This window comes from Cololabis saira, chromosome 23 (genome assembly GCF_033807715.1).
Source record: "Cololabis saira isolate AMF1-May2022 chromosome 23, fColSai1.1, whole genome shotgun sequence".
NCBI classification, from domain to species: domain Eukaryota; kingdom Metazoa; phylum Chordata; class Actinopteri; order Beloniformes; family Belonidae; genus Cololabis; species Cololabis saira.
This window is the reverse complement of record NC_084609.1, coordinates 13,858,136-13,871,515: the sequence shown is the minus strand read 5'-3', so window position 1 is coordinate 13,871,515 and position 13,380 is coordinate 13,858,136. Positions and strand designations below refer to the sequence as shown.

The following is a 13,380-nucleotide window of genomic DNA, read 5'->3' as shown; positions in this document are numbered from 1 at the left end:
ACATTTATACGGGAAGTTTGCGTTTTAACCGTCAGTCACTCACTAAACATGGAGAAGGAGAAAAAGAGATGCAGGAACTTTTCAAGGTTATGGTGGATGAGATTAATGTGCGAAAAAAAAAATACTATTGGTGAAAATTAATAATAATTAACTACCATGCTAATTAACATGCTAACAAACAGTTAACAGGCACTTTGTGTAATTAATTACAAAGTACATCCTCAAACTATGACCTACTAGTCTAAACTTGTCTAAAATGTGTTGAAAAAGGTGATATTAAAGTCTTACCTTTTCACAGAAGAAATTTGAAGACAGGTCAAGGTTGTCTTAAAGTTAAGAAAAAAGTCAAGAACAAATTTGAGAACTTTTATTTCAAGAATAGCTTTTATTCTTAAGTTTTTTCTTAAGAAGAAACTTAAGAAGAAAGTTGAGAAAATACTTATGAACTTTTTTGGAGAATATGACTTCTTCTCTTTTTTCATCTTAAGACTGAACTTAAGAAAAAAATGGCACTTAAGAAGATTTTTTTTCTTAAGAATGTTTTGTGAATCCGGCCCCAGGTGGAGTCGGACACAGCCAGGTCGGAGCTGAAGCTCAGCAACACCACCGGCCGTCTGCTGCAGCTGGAGAGGGAGGTCGGCCTGCTGAGGCAGAACGACCTGGAGGTGAACAAGCTGGCGACGACGGCGGAGCAGATCACCGAACAGGCCACGCAGAACGCCGATAAGGCCCATGAGGTCTCGCACACACACCGACCGCTCATCACAATAGTTGAAAACCAATTCTGAAATCTAGGGTGCTTCTGCGTTTCTTCTGTCATCAGTGTTGTGGTCTCTGTGTGTGCAGGAGTTCAAAGAGGAGGTCATAGATAAATTTGAGGAGGTTAAGGAGCAGGTGGAAGATAAAGGGGAATCGGTGCTGCAGGCGAGGAGGAAAGCGGATCAACTGCAGCAGGAAGCTAAAGAGCTACTCGTGCAGAGCAGCACCAAGCTGGAGAAACTCGGAGGTGACCGCTTTCATCGCATTCTGCCTGTTTTGCTACTGTTTCATCGTAACACTCATCATTTAATGTGTTGCACTGATGGAAATAGAGCACCAAATCATGATAAAAATACCAGATGTCAGATTTCAATAACATCAGACGTAGAAAATCTCCTTTAAAAATGTTTTAAATGTACCCACAAACAACCATCTATTCCAAACATTATCATAATCAATTTCAAAGTTGCGTAACATTCAGCACAAATGTACTTACTTGAAACTCTGTGGCGTCAGCTCCTGTGGTTTTGTGTTCACAGAGTTGGAGAAGTCGTACCAGATCAACCAGGGCGTCCTGGAGGAGAAAGCCGGACAGCTGGTCGAGCTGGAGCAAACCGTCCGTCGCATCCTTGATGAGATCAGCCAGAAAGTGACGCTTTACAGCACTTGTGTGTGATGAAACCTGCCTGGGTGCTTTTCAAAGCTCCTGAACACACTGCTCCCAGAGGACTGCTCTATTTTATACCTGTTTAAATGATACACCATAATATATTTGAAGTTGTCAGTGCCAAAGGTGTTTTAACTCAAAAAGGCCTCAAAAATACCGACAATGAGTCCCGAAGGAAACCACTAAAAGCCAATGTGACCTCCAAACCTGGAATCTGTGGACAATTTACGACAATCTAGCTTTTTAAAGCTACTACAATTTGTGTGTCTAACTACAGTATATGACTGAACGTATGTGATAGAAGTAATAGAGTTTTATATGTACTTGAAAGGCCAAAAAGTGTGCCACAGACAAATATTAAAGTTTCACCAAATAATTTAAATGGTCTTTTTGTGTTTATGTGGGTGGTATATTAAAACTTTTCAGGATATGATTTATTCAGGGTGTCAAAACAAACATAGCAGGATCAATAAAGGATTTTCAGAAAAACCTTTCAGTCTGAGGACTTTTAAAGCTGAAAGAAAACTGCTGCAGCTCCCCTGTGCTTATACGACCAGGGCCCCCAAGCAGGAAGGGTTAACCCAGGGGTGTCAAACTCTTTTTGCTTGGCGGGCCGGATTTGACCAATTTTTTTCAAATTTATTTTTAAAAATTGGCGTGGATATTTACACCAGTGTGTCAAAAAAGTCAGCACTTCTTTTTTAACTGTTTTACTTTGTCACTATCCTCGTATTCAAATCTGAAATTCTCAGAATAAATATCTTCTATCAACTTTTTTAGCAGTGATATTTTTGCTGCGAAAATATATGATAGTAGTCAGTTAATAAAAATAAACGACCGTCTACAAAGAAATAAAATCGGCAAATGCATTCTAGAAAACTAAAGAAATGTCGAAAACTGCTCTATTTGTGGAATAACGATTGATTTGTAGAAGAAATATATTATCGGATATGCTGCGATTCATGGCAATTATTTATGCCTTCCTTTTTAGTAAATTAACATTTCGTTTTTTTGCGTTGGAAACTTCTCGCGGGCCGCATGAAAACCTCTCTCGGGCCGCATGTGGCCCGCGGGCCGCACATTTGACACCCCTGGGTTAACCGGTACCCAACTCTGAGGTTGCTGCACCACCCAGGACTTTTCCAGTGGGTCCCAGCAGCGATGAGGCTTCAGCTGGTCGTGATGAACCACTTTAACTTTGGTCTTGGGCCCTATTTGGATGCAAAAGACCAACCGCCCCAGGACGAAGTACAGTCCCTCATGCGATGGGAGGGAGTTCCTGACCTTGTACTTGAATGATCTTGTGCCCTTGATGAGCTACCACACAGCATCACAGGTCTTACAGCATCAGTTCTTATCATACTGTCTCTTTGCCCGTCTTAAAGACTCACCGAATGCTTTTCTGGGAATCCGGTGTCCTACTTGTAACTGCCCACCAAGCTGCTGAACATATGCATCAGGAATCATGCAGTCTCAATCATAACTCTCGGCGGTTGTAGCCAGAATTTTGTGGAATGTGGCATTAAATCGCTCAACCTGTCAATCTGACTGAGGCCTAAAAGGGGTAGTGTGTGTATTCCCAGTGCTAAACAATGTGAAAGTTCCTTGGTACACATCAGACTCATAGTTGTGACCCTGATGGCTGTGTAGTTTGTGGTGCTCCGTAACGACACACCCACACGAGGCGAGCCCCTCAGCCACAGCCATTGGGAATGGGATAAGCCGTATGGTGAAATAGTCTGGTTTTTAGTTTCATTCTACAGTGGGAAAAGGCAGAGAGATTGATATGTGTGATGCATGTTAGCTGGGACATTGGCAGATTATAGACCGTTCAAAAGTACTTTCTCAGGGTAACTTCGCTTGTCTATTATTGCACACTTCAGAGTATGAAAAGCACTGTTAACATTTGTGTTGTTCCAAATTCTGCACTTTCTAACCTCTCTTGTTTTGTTATGCAGTGACTCTCTTAAGTAACTGCTTTGAGAATGTTGCAAATTTAGATATAATTGATGAGAAATGACTGAACTGCACTGGTTTATGGAATAAGGTCCATCCTGAGTGGAGGAAGTGTATACGAGCGTCCCTTTAACAGTCTCTGTATGTGTGAGCGTGCATGACTGAAAGGGAGAGGGAGAGCAAATATAACTAAAAATACATTTATAGTGAGCATTCTGTAGAAAACAAACTGCAAACTAGAACTGAGAAGCTTATTTGCACCATTTAGCATTCAGAGGAATTTATTTGTCGGTCAAAATACACCTCTTTATGAACAGAAACTTACAAAACAATACTGCATACAACACATCATTACCCACTACAAAGAAAATTATTACTGCAGGTGTTTAAGAAGTTCTCACACAGGTAATCTATGTTATTCATTAAAACATGGGAACAAAATATTCATTAAAATATAGAAACTAAATAAGGTGTTACTGTTATCATGGAGTTATTCACAAGGCAGCATTTATGTTTTCTGTTGGCACAGCAGTTAGATTTGTTGCAGTTCAGTGAAACTGCAGATTTACCCCCTTTTTTATAATTCTTAAGTCAAAACAAGTGAGAATCGTTCATTTTTATTCAAAGTTTTATTCTTGTGGACAAAACAGTCATCACTGGACAAAGGAAATCCACTTAAACGTTCACTGAATTTCAGCAGCTCAAAGCAAGATGAAGCAGGTGAAACAGCCGAGCTCCTGAAGTACAGAGGAATGATCTGTTTTAAAACATCGTTGGTAAAACCGGTCAGAGTGGCAACGCCACACATGAACTCAAAAACCAGCACAAACGGAAATCTAAACACTGACCACAGTTACAGGTTTAAGTTCTAATCAAAGTGCACGTTTCCCCCTTAAATTCAAGAAGATATGCTTTAAGGCTGGCATGTTCTGCCTCCCCTCCCGGCTCTAGTCTCTGCTGCGAGGGTTGTGCGGCGCAGGCGCTCCTTCCACCGGTGCTGAGCTGGGAACCGACAGCAGCTGACCGCCGTGTATGCGCTCATTGACGCGCACCTGGCATCCATCCTGCAGCATGCGGATCGCTATTTTGGCAATGTTTCGGGAATCATCCAGCCCGCAGTGAGGACGGCCCTCATACTTCATGCCGAGCTTCTCCAGCATGGTGCTCAGCTTCGTCTGTGTGCGAGGAACCTGCAGGAAAATTTGTGTGTCGTTTAAAACATAGCAAGCGTTAGGACATGTGACAAAAGATCAATCTCAAATCCTCAAATTGAAAGAGAAGATCTCTTAATACACAAATAAACCTATAAATCTTTTTTTTTTTTTTTCTTGAGTTGTGTGAATTCACTGCCAATGTCACGATACATGCTACCAAATACCAGTACCATTTCACACCGTTGAAAATATTTTTTCTTTCAGAGTTTAGAACAAAGAGGACCTTTACAATCAAATGCATTATTACTTACACGTGGGATCAGGTAAAAACGGATTATTTCTAAAGAGGATTGTGTGGAAAAATTGCAGTGCCGTTTGTTGGTGGCCCTGGTGGATTAGGGTCCAGGTATCACCACCCTAGCTGGGTTTCAGGTGGTATCTTATGCAGCTACAGTAAGCATATAAATCATACCACTTTGTGCTTTTCAACTTTATGTAATAAAAAAAAGTTATTCCAAAAAAAGTCACAGCACTTCTTTATTTATAGAAGGCAGTTTGAAATTTGATTTGACCAGCTAGAGCCCAGGCTGGAGAGTGTTAAAAAAAACAACAGTTATAATAATAACAATAATAATAATAAAAAAAACACATTATTAACCGTCTTCACATTGTGAAATAAATCTGACACATAAAGACGGATTCTCATGTTCTCGTCAGATCTTCTGTTAATATGTCTTAATAACCCAGTCGCAGGGCCTCAAACCTCTGTCATGCTGCCTCCTGCTGTTCAGGGGATGTTTGTCCTGCTTTCTTAGAAGTCAGCTGGGAAAAACTGTTTTAAGAGAAAAGAGGATGCCAGGTGTAGCACTAAAGCACTAAAATTACCTCTGGACGTGCAGTATCTCTAAAATGGCACTTCGATATCTTTAGTTCTGCGCATCTGTGCTGGATAAGCCTATAAGTCTGTGTTTTATTGTAACCTACTGATCCTGGAAGTGACATCAAGGCCTTGCACTTTATTAAAAAATTACATTTTATTGAATATTAACTTTGATATTGGGTTAAAAAGTGTTTAATCAGACACAAGGGATTACATATCAGCGACTACACGTCACATTTTGACAAGTGACAATGTGTTTAAGTTGCCATGGTAACAGTAAATGTAACCAGAGCTTTCGTTGACACCTTAAAGGTTTTGCTCTGTTAGAGAAGCTTTGAGCTTGATGAAAGATCAAAAGTATTTTACTACGCGATGCAGCCACATGTGTCATCATGTTATTGGCACTTGACTGTCATATGGCCTTCTTTTTTAGTCTGCATGTGAAGCTTAATTCTGTATGTTTATCAGCTAAAAATATCAGATCATTATACTATATGTGCCGGATACAGGCTGAAGTTGTACTATAATATTGTAAATTGTGTTTTGGGGAACTGTTCTGGTGAAGTAAACAACATTTTGGGAGGTCTGCCACAAACAACCAGCCCTTTTCTTTGTGCTGGCAGCCTCAACGTGGCTGAAAAAGTGCTTCAAGACTCCTTTCGAGGATAAAAACAATGACTAAAGGGGCCAGTTACACTATTTATTCATGAAATTGAGACATGTAGAGGTTTACCAACAGCTGCTCTCGAAGTTGACTGTTGACTCTTGTCTCATCAAAAGCTCAGTTTCAACTAATTTGCAGTAAAACTGTCTGGACAACAAAATTGAGATGTTCGACTCAGAGTCACAGCAGCTTACATGAAATGCATTCCTTTATGCATAAAACTGACTTCACAGCCACCAAATAAAGAATATTTATTTGCAGCGAGAAATAAGAGACATCTGTTAAATTCTGTTTGCATTATTTGCAGAGAAACTGATGTGATGATTTTATCTCAATCATGTAAGTGACAAGAAATGAAAAAACATCCCAAAGGCCTCAATCGGCTACTATAATGTGTCGCATGGTATTGTGATTTAACAAAGCAACAAATACTTCTGACAGACTCAACATGAGAATAATATTAGGCTAAAATGAACCAATTTGTTTCTGTTGGTCTTTAATTTAGAGGAAGCACCTTTAAGTCAAAACACCACCTACCTTGTAGAAATTCCCATAAGATTTCCTTATGTTTATCCACTTCTTTGCAAATTGAGGATACTTGATCCGGCTGATCCGACACTGGATGTTTAGGAACTTGCTCATATCCCATGCTCTGCCAAAGAAGTTAAATAAAAGGTTGCGTAAGAAGACTTAATAAATAAACACAAATCCTGCAGCAGAATGAGAGTGAACGCACCCGTCGGTCAGAATGGCGTATTTGTATTTTGTTCCGAGCTCCCTCTCCTGAAGCCAAGCTACAACTTGCCGAAGGACGTCCGGAAATGGCTCCGCTTCGTCCACCACGTTCTAAAATAATCAACGAATTGAAACCATTACCTAACAACTCGTTAACATGACGGTGATATAAAAAGGCAGCTGAGCTCTTCAAACCTGTTTAATTCCTGTTAAGTTCGTGCAGAAGTCTGAAAGCTGCGGGTTCAGCTCTGGTTTTACGTAGGCCTGGAAGCTGTCCACCTGCACAGGGAAGTGAGAGAACAACATTGAAGACAGAAGCATTTCATCTAGGTTAAAGTAAAGTAAATCCAAGGCTGGCCTCACTATCTGTAAGGTGTGGGTGTTGATGAGGACCATGGGGAACTCAATGATTTCATGGAGGAAGTCTGAGGGATTATCCTCTTCGCATGTTGCTTCAAAATCCACCACACAGATGTAGTCGTAGTAGGTGTCAGTGGCTCCTCCCTCCGCCGCAGACTGCAGCAGCTTCTGCTTCTTGTAGTGGCTCTTCAACCTCTTCTTCATCACATCCTTTACTCCTCTTCACAGACAAACATAAAAAGACTTTCTTCAATGTTATTTAGCGGATTTCATGACCTTAACTTGAGATTTTTGCGCTTAACATTAAACTTTTGTGCTGCCAGCTGTGTCGTCCAGGTTATTTCACAGAAGTGGGTGGACTTTGTAGTGTGAGCCCTCACCTCGTGTCAAGCTTCAGCTCGGATAATTTGAGCCGCAACTCATCCTTGGACATCCGATTGATGTGCCCGTTCGCCAAAGCTATTTCCTTGTAAACTGGATGACTGAAGTCGCCATTCGGCTGTGATGGTGCCACCGGAGAAGCAGACTCTCCATCGGGGCATATTCTGCTACAAGGATTTGTCTGAAGAGGAGATATGATGGTCATTATATATCACAGAGAGATTATAAACATGCAAAACACTCATCTCACACCCATCTGAAAAGCAAGATTACTTGTGATTCCTACAGTCTCCAAAAGCAGAATGGGAGGCAGAGCCTTCAAATTTCAGGCTCCTTCCTCTGGAATAATCTTCCAGTCTTGGTCCGAGTGGCGGACACACGCTCTGCTATTAAGAGTAGGGTTTAGAGTCAGCTAGCCTGATGTTACTGTGTTTTTTGGAGGTTTTGCTATTCTTCTGTTTCCAAGATGCTGATGTTTTCTGATGCTTACGTTTTATGTTATGATGTGTGATATCTGATCACTTTTATCACTGATGCTGATCTTTTTCTGAGGCTTATGATTTATACCCAACTCTGTCCCATCTGCAGGGTCTGTACCTACTTTTAAGAGCAAGCTAAAAGACCCAGCTCTTTAAAGGAGCACTTCGGCATCTAGTAAGATGCATGCACTTACGTCAAGATGGTGTCTTCTTAGACGTAGCTTTCTTATTTATAGAAAAAAAAAAAGATTCTAGCACTGGCGTGACACCTGTGTCCAACTGGACTCTCAGCAGTCTGACCAGCACTGATCCAGCTGGACCTCCCGCGTGATTTTTGTGCTTGTGTTGTTCTCTCATATGTAAGTCGCTTTGGATAAAAGCGTCTGCTAAATGACAGTAGTAGTAGTAGTAGTATACATTATTTCATGATTCGTTATATCTGATCACTTTTATATGTTTTTCGTGTTGTGACCTTTGTTGTCATTTGACACTATACAAATACATTTAATTGAACAGAACCCCTCTTAACAACAGTGAAGCTTGGAATTAGTAATTTAATTGTAGACTCTTCAGTGATATTACACTGACAAGGCAGTGGGGGCTTTCAGTAACTGAATGATGCTTCCTCACATCCTCTCTCCTCCTTTACCTTCCTTGGACATATTTTAAGACCTTAAATGCACACTAAAAACGTCAAATGTAAAGAAAGCTGGCAGGTCTCATACCAAAGAAACCCAGATCTATATCCTATGTTGAAACCTTTCATTAAGCCGAAAAATATTTAAAAAAAAACGTATTATATAGAGTTATTTTGTTTTAATAATTGCTCATATTGGTGGTATTAACTAACCTGACATATCACTCACAGCCAGAAAGAGATATTAAATGGATTTAACTTAATTTAACTAAAGTTTACATCAGGTTAAGTATATCTGGAGGTCACGTTTTCAACATTCATAAATAGCAAAAGTGTTTACATACTTCACGCATTTATAAGCCTTTTTAAACATGCATTTAAGTAATTGTACAGATAGAGAACTCCAATGACCATCAAAAATATAATGTTGTAGTGGCCACTCACTAGCAGGACACTGTGTAGTTTCAGTGGGTTATAATTCACAAGGATCTAGCCGTTATATAGGGGTGAGTGTCGTGTAGCCCAACGCAAAACTGCATTTGGGAAGTCATCCTTCTCCTGTATTGCAATGACTCAATGGAAAACTCAACAGACATTATTTCATGTAGAAGTCCCCACACCTTCTCACATCTGGCCAAGCGTTGGTTACTGTCAAGACAAGTGTGTGTACATTTAAGAAGTGTGTTGTGTGTGTGTGTTAGGGGGGCAGCCTAGCTCTTAATCAGGGGTCTGCAACCTGGAGCCGCATGCGGCTTTTCATCCTCATTGTAGCGGCTCCCTTTGGCCTGGAAAAAAATCCTGAACATAAATAAATGATATTTCTGAATTCATTTTTAGTTATTTTATTAGTTTATTTTGTTGGGCAGTTATCCTGGAGTTTGAGTTGATGCCATCTAATTTTAATAGAACAATTTTTAATTTCTATATTTATTTTTAAAGCTGCTAAGCTGCAGCAATCTTTTATTTATATTAAAGTGGGGTAGTTTTTATTGTACTTTTACACTGACTGAAATAGGCCTACAGTTCAGTTTAATTTATTTCAAAGTACGCCTACAAATATAAACTGCACTTCTGATATATTTAGGGTTTGTAACAGCTAAAATAAATGAAAGATGAAACCTTTTAAAATATCTGTTATTTCTTGCGGCTCCCGACAATTAATTTTTGTAGAAGTGGGGGCAAAATGGCCCTTTTGACAGAGGTGTCAAGTAACGAAGTACAAATACTTTGTTACCTTACTTAAGTAGAAATTTTGGTTATCTATACTTCACTGGAGTAATTATTTTTCAGACGACTTTTTACTTTTACGCAATTATCTGTACTTTTTACTCCTTACATTTTAAAAACAGCCTCATTACTCTATTTCATTTCGGCCTTTAAATAAAAACTATCCAGTTAAATTGCTCCATCCGGATAGAGTGAATTTGGTTGTGGTTGTTTCAGATGTTCTTGTCCAGTTTTGTTCTTACATCCGTTCCCTCAGATTCCTGCAACTAAACTTGGATGTACATTCCAATAAAGGTTAGGATAAATGATAACATGCCTCTGAAGTTTGACTTTTTGCACCATTACAATACTTATAGGCACCTAGTCATCATATCTCCTGCTCTCTGAAACACATGTTAATGCTCAATAGTACACATATATGGTACTTTAATATATTTGCATTATACTAAGATGCATTCATTTTCAATGGCTTTTGTCCTTAATGGCTTTTTCCCCCCTTACATTACTTTTACTTTTATACTTTAAGTAGTTTTGAAACCAGTACTTTTATACTTTTACTTGAGTAAAAAACTTGAGTTGATACTTCAACTTCTACAAGAGTATTTTTAAACTCTAGTATCTATACTTCTACCTGAGTAATGAATGTGAATACTTTTGACACCTCTGCCTTTTGATAATAAAGGTTGGGGACCTCTGCTCTAAATCTTTTAGGTGCCAACACCTGACAGATCCCAAGCTCTGTTGAATCTGCTTCACTTTCCTTTTTTATCTATTTTATCTATTGTCTCTTTGCTTTGTTCTGCTCTTTTACTTATTTTTTCTTTTTCTATACTAATTTTTATGTAGTATTCCATCAACCTTCCCAGGGACTACAGGTGGAGAATAGCAAGCTGCTACAACCTGGCACAATGCATATTCTCTTAAAGATTAATGTCTTATTGTGCACTGTCCCTGTTTTGAAATAAATTACAAATTACAAATTAACAATGATGATGACTTTTCTGTTAGTGTTCTGTTACTGTTACAGTTGAAAGGAGAGACGGAAATAAATAACACAAGTGTTCATCAGCTCTTTTGTTCCCAAATTCCAACAATATAATGTTGTTTTATGCCTGAAAGTGGACACATAAAGCTGCTCACACCAACCTTTTCCTCCTCTTTGGGGCTGGGCACCGTCACATTAGCGCCATTACCGTCAATGTTCTCCTTGTGTTCGTCCATAACAAGTCAAAATGAATTAAAATGAAGAAAAACAAACCGAAAATCCAAAATAGCTGCACCTGCTAATGTAACCTTTGATCAGGGCCGAGATTCCCGTGATCTTCCGTCTCTACGTCTGCGTCCTTTGTTTGAGTCTATGAGGTAAACCCCACATCAAATGTTATATCACAAGATTAAGCGAAATAAAACTTTGAAAACGCTCTCCTAAGAAAATGCAACTTTCTTTTTCTGGTGCACTGTTGTTACTGTTTCCGCTTTGCGCCAAAACCACTGTGGCCGCCTCTAGCGCCCCCTGCTGGCGCGGAAGAAAACAACACCACAAGACCACGACCTTATACACTCCACCAGCATCTTACACTGATACAAATATTGTGCTTGATCCAGGGCCGGTTCTAGAAAATGATGACTAGGGCTGCAGCATCTCAGATCAGAGGGGGTGCACATGCCTGGCATATTATTCAACACTAAAGTATGCATTTTCCCATAATTTCAAGCGGAATGATACTAGCAAAACAAGAATATTTAAAGTGTCTTTCAAGTGCATTTTTGCAGCAATATCGCTGCTGAACAAAGAAAATGCTACATTTAGTCTGGGCTACCTCACCCATCAGACAATCTACACCGCAAAAATTCAAAATCTTAACAAGAATATTTGTCTTATTTCTAGTTAAAATGGCTCATTTTTAGTAAAAAAAAAATTCTCATTACACTTAAAACAAGACTCATCACTGGAAAAAACAACACTTTTCACCTGTTTCAAGTAGATTTTCACTTAAAATAAGTAGAAAAATCTGACAGTGGAAGAAGATTTTTTTGCTTGTAATGAGAAGATAAATCTTGTCCCACTGGCAGATTTTTCTACTTATTTCAAGTGAAACTTTACTTGAAACAGGTGGAAATTGTCAAATAACAAGTTATTTTTCTGGTAATTCCTCTTGTTTTAATTGTAATGAGATTTTTTGACGTCGGCGCGTACCCTACGGCGTAGGCTCTGCGTCGATTTAACGCAGAACCATAAATCAAGCTTAACGCGCGCGCACTTGTCAGTTTTTTTTTCGTCTTTTCAACTGAGCATGCAAACACATAAACTGAGGGTGCAATGCATGCTTATGCAACCTCGTAGAACCGGGCCTGGCTTGATCTACTTTGTATAAACTTTGTATAAGCTACTTAATTTTTTGTATGTAAATAATTAGGGTTGGGACGATACGAGTAACTCACGATTCAATACTGTAGCGATATGTGGTCCACGATAATGATAATATTACGATATCTACGATATTCGATATATTGTAAGAAATTTCATCAACTATATATCACGATATATGTGCCTGAAAAAGAAAAAATACCCATAAAAAGGAAAACGTCTGTAGTTATGCATTTATTCAATGCCAAAACTTCCTACAATGTACAAAGAAAGTGCATTTGTAGAGCCTCACTGCCTCCTAGGCTTGTAAATGTAAACACTGTACAGCTGAACAATTTAACTGTAGTGGGCTGTTCATCAGCTGATCAAAACTTAAGGACCACAGCCTTTAACAGTGTTTTGCAAGTTCTCATGAACTAGTTACAAGTTCAGTTCAAATAGTTTAAAAATGAATAGTTCACGTTCATAGTTCACCATTTTCATTTTGAACTAGTTCAAATTCAGTTCTTTTCAATATTTTTAGGTGAGAAGTACGAATGAAACGCCATCCTATCCTAAAACTGTTCACTGTTAAGAAATTGCAAGAATTTGCATTTTGCGCTGCTGGATCTTAAAGCGACACTACGTAACTTTTCCACCTTAATATCATATTTCCAGAGTCATTGTGATGGTACATCAACTTCCAATAGGTTTAATGAACCTCTGTCATGGTCTGAGGGGTCTGTATCGCCTTCACTGGCACTATGTAACTTTGAGGAGCATGGTAGGAACCCTGCCACACTAAAAAACTACAAATCGTTACGACTTTGACTGCTTTACGGCATACGTCACTTCCCCCTCCTTCCCGATTCGCAGTCGAGACGAAAATGGGCGGGGCTTGGAGTGCAGCTCCGCAGAAGCTGGTAAACCGTTGCTGCAGCAGCTCCACACAACAGACGTGGGGAAAAGATCCTAATGGTTTAACTTTTCAACGGTTTCCTGCTCGGAGGCAGAACCCCGGAGGCCAAGTATCTGATATAACAGAGTAAAAGAGTGAAAGAGTCGTCGGCTCGCTTGGATCGCGGCTGTAACGACCAAACACCGGCTTCCACACAGTAAAGCCTGAATTATGGT

At 39.4% G+C, this 13,380-nt stretch overlaps 2 protein-coding genes across 3 annotated transcripts in view; one reads left to right on the top strand and one right to left on the bottom strand.

Moving 5' to 3' along the window:
* lamb1b (laminin, beta 1b) overlaps positions 1-1,802 on the top strand; it is a 36,167-nt gene extending 34,365 nt beyond the window's left edge. The window contains exons 31-33 of one of the 2 annotated variants that reach the window (XM_061715295.1): positions 561-737; positions 847-1,006; positions 1,299-1,802. In XM_061715295.1, the coding sequence (XP_061571279.1) occupies positions 561-737; positions 847-1,006; positions 1,299-1,435 (474 nt within the window). In that variant the 3' untranslated portion in view covers positions 1,436-1,802. Of the gene's footprint in view, positions 1-560; positions 738-846; positions 1,007-1,275 lie in introns of both variants that reach the window. The other variant, XM_061715296.1, reaches the window with a different exon arrangement.
* A 2,190-nt stretch (positions 1,803-3,992) lies between these two features.
* Positions 3,993-11,375, bottom strand: eri1 (exoribonuclease 1). Its single transcript, XM_061714833.1, has 7 exons — positions 11,046-11,375; positions 7,556-7,737; positions 7,179-7,395; positions 7,011-7,094; positions 6,817-6,926; positions 6,618-6,732; positions 3,993-4,572 (listed from the first exon to the last, which is right to left on the bottom strand). Exons 1-7 carry the CDS (start codon positions 11,118-11,120, stop codon positions 4,330-4,332), a joined length of 1,026 nt encoding a protein of 341 aa, XP_061570817.1. The 5' UTR covers positions 11,121-11,375; the 3' UTR covers positions 3,993-4,329.
* Between the last annotated feature and the right edge of the window lie 2,005 nt (positions 11,376-13,380).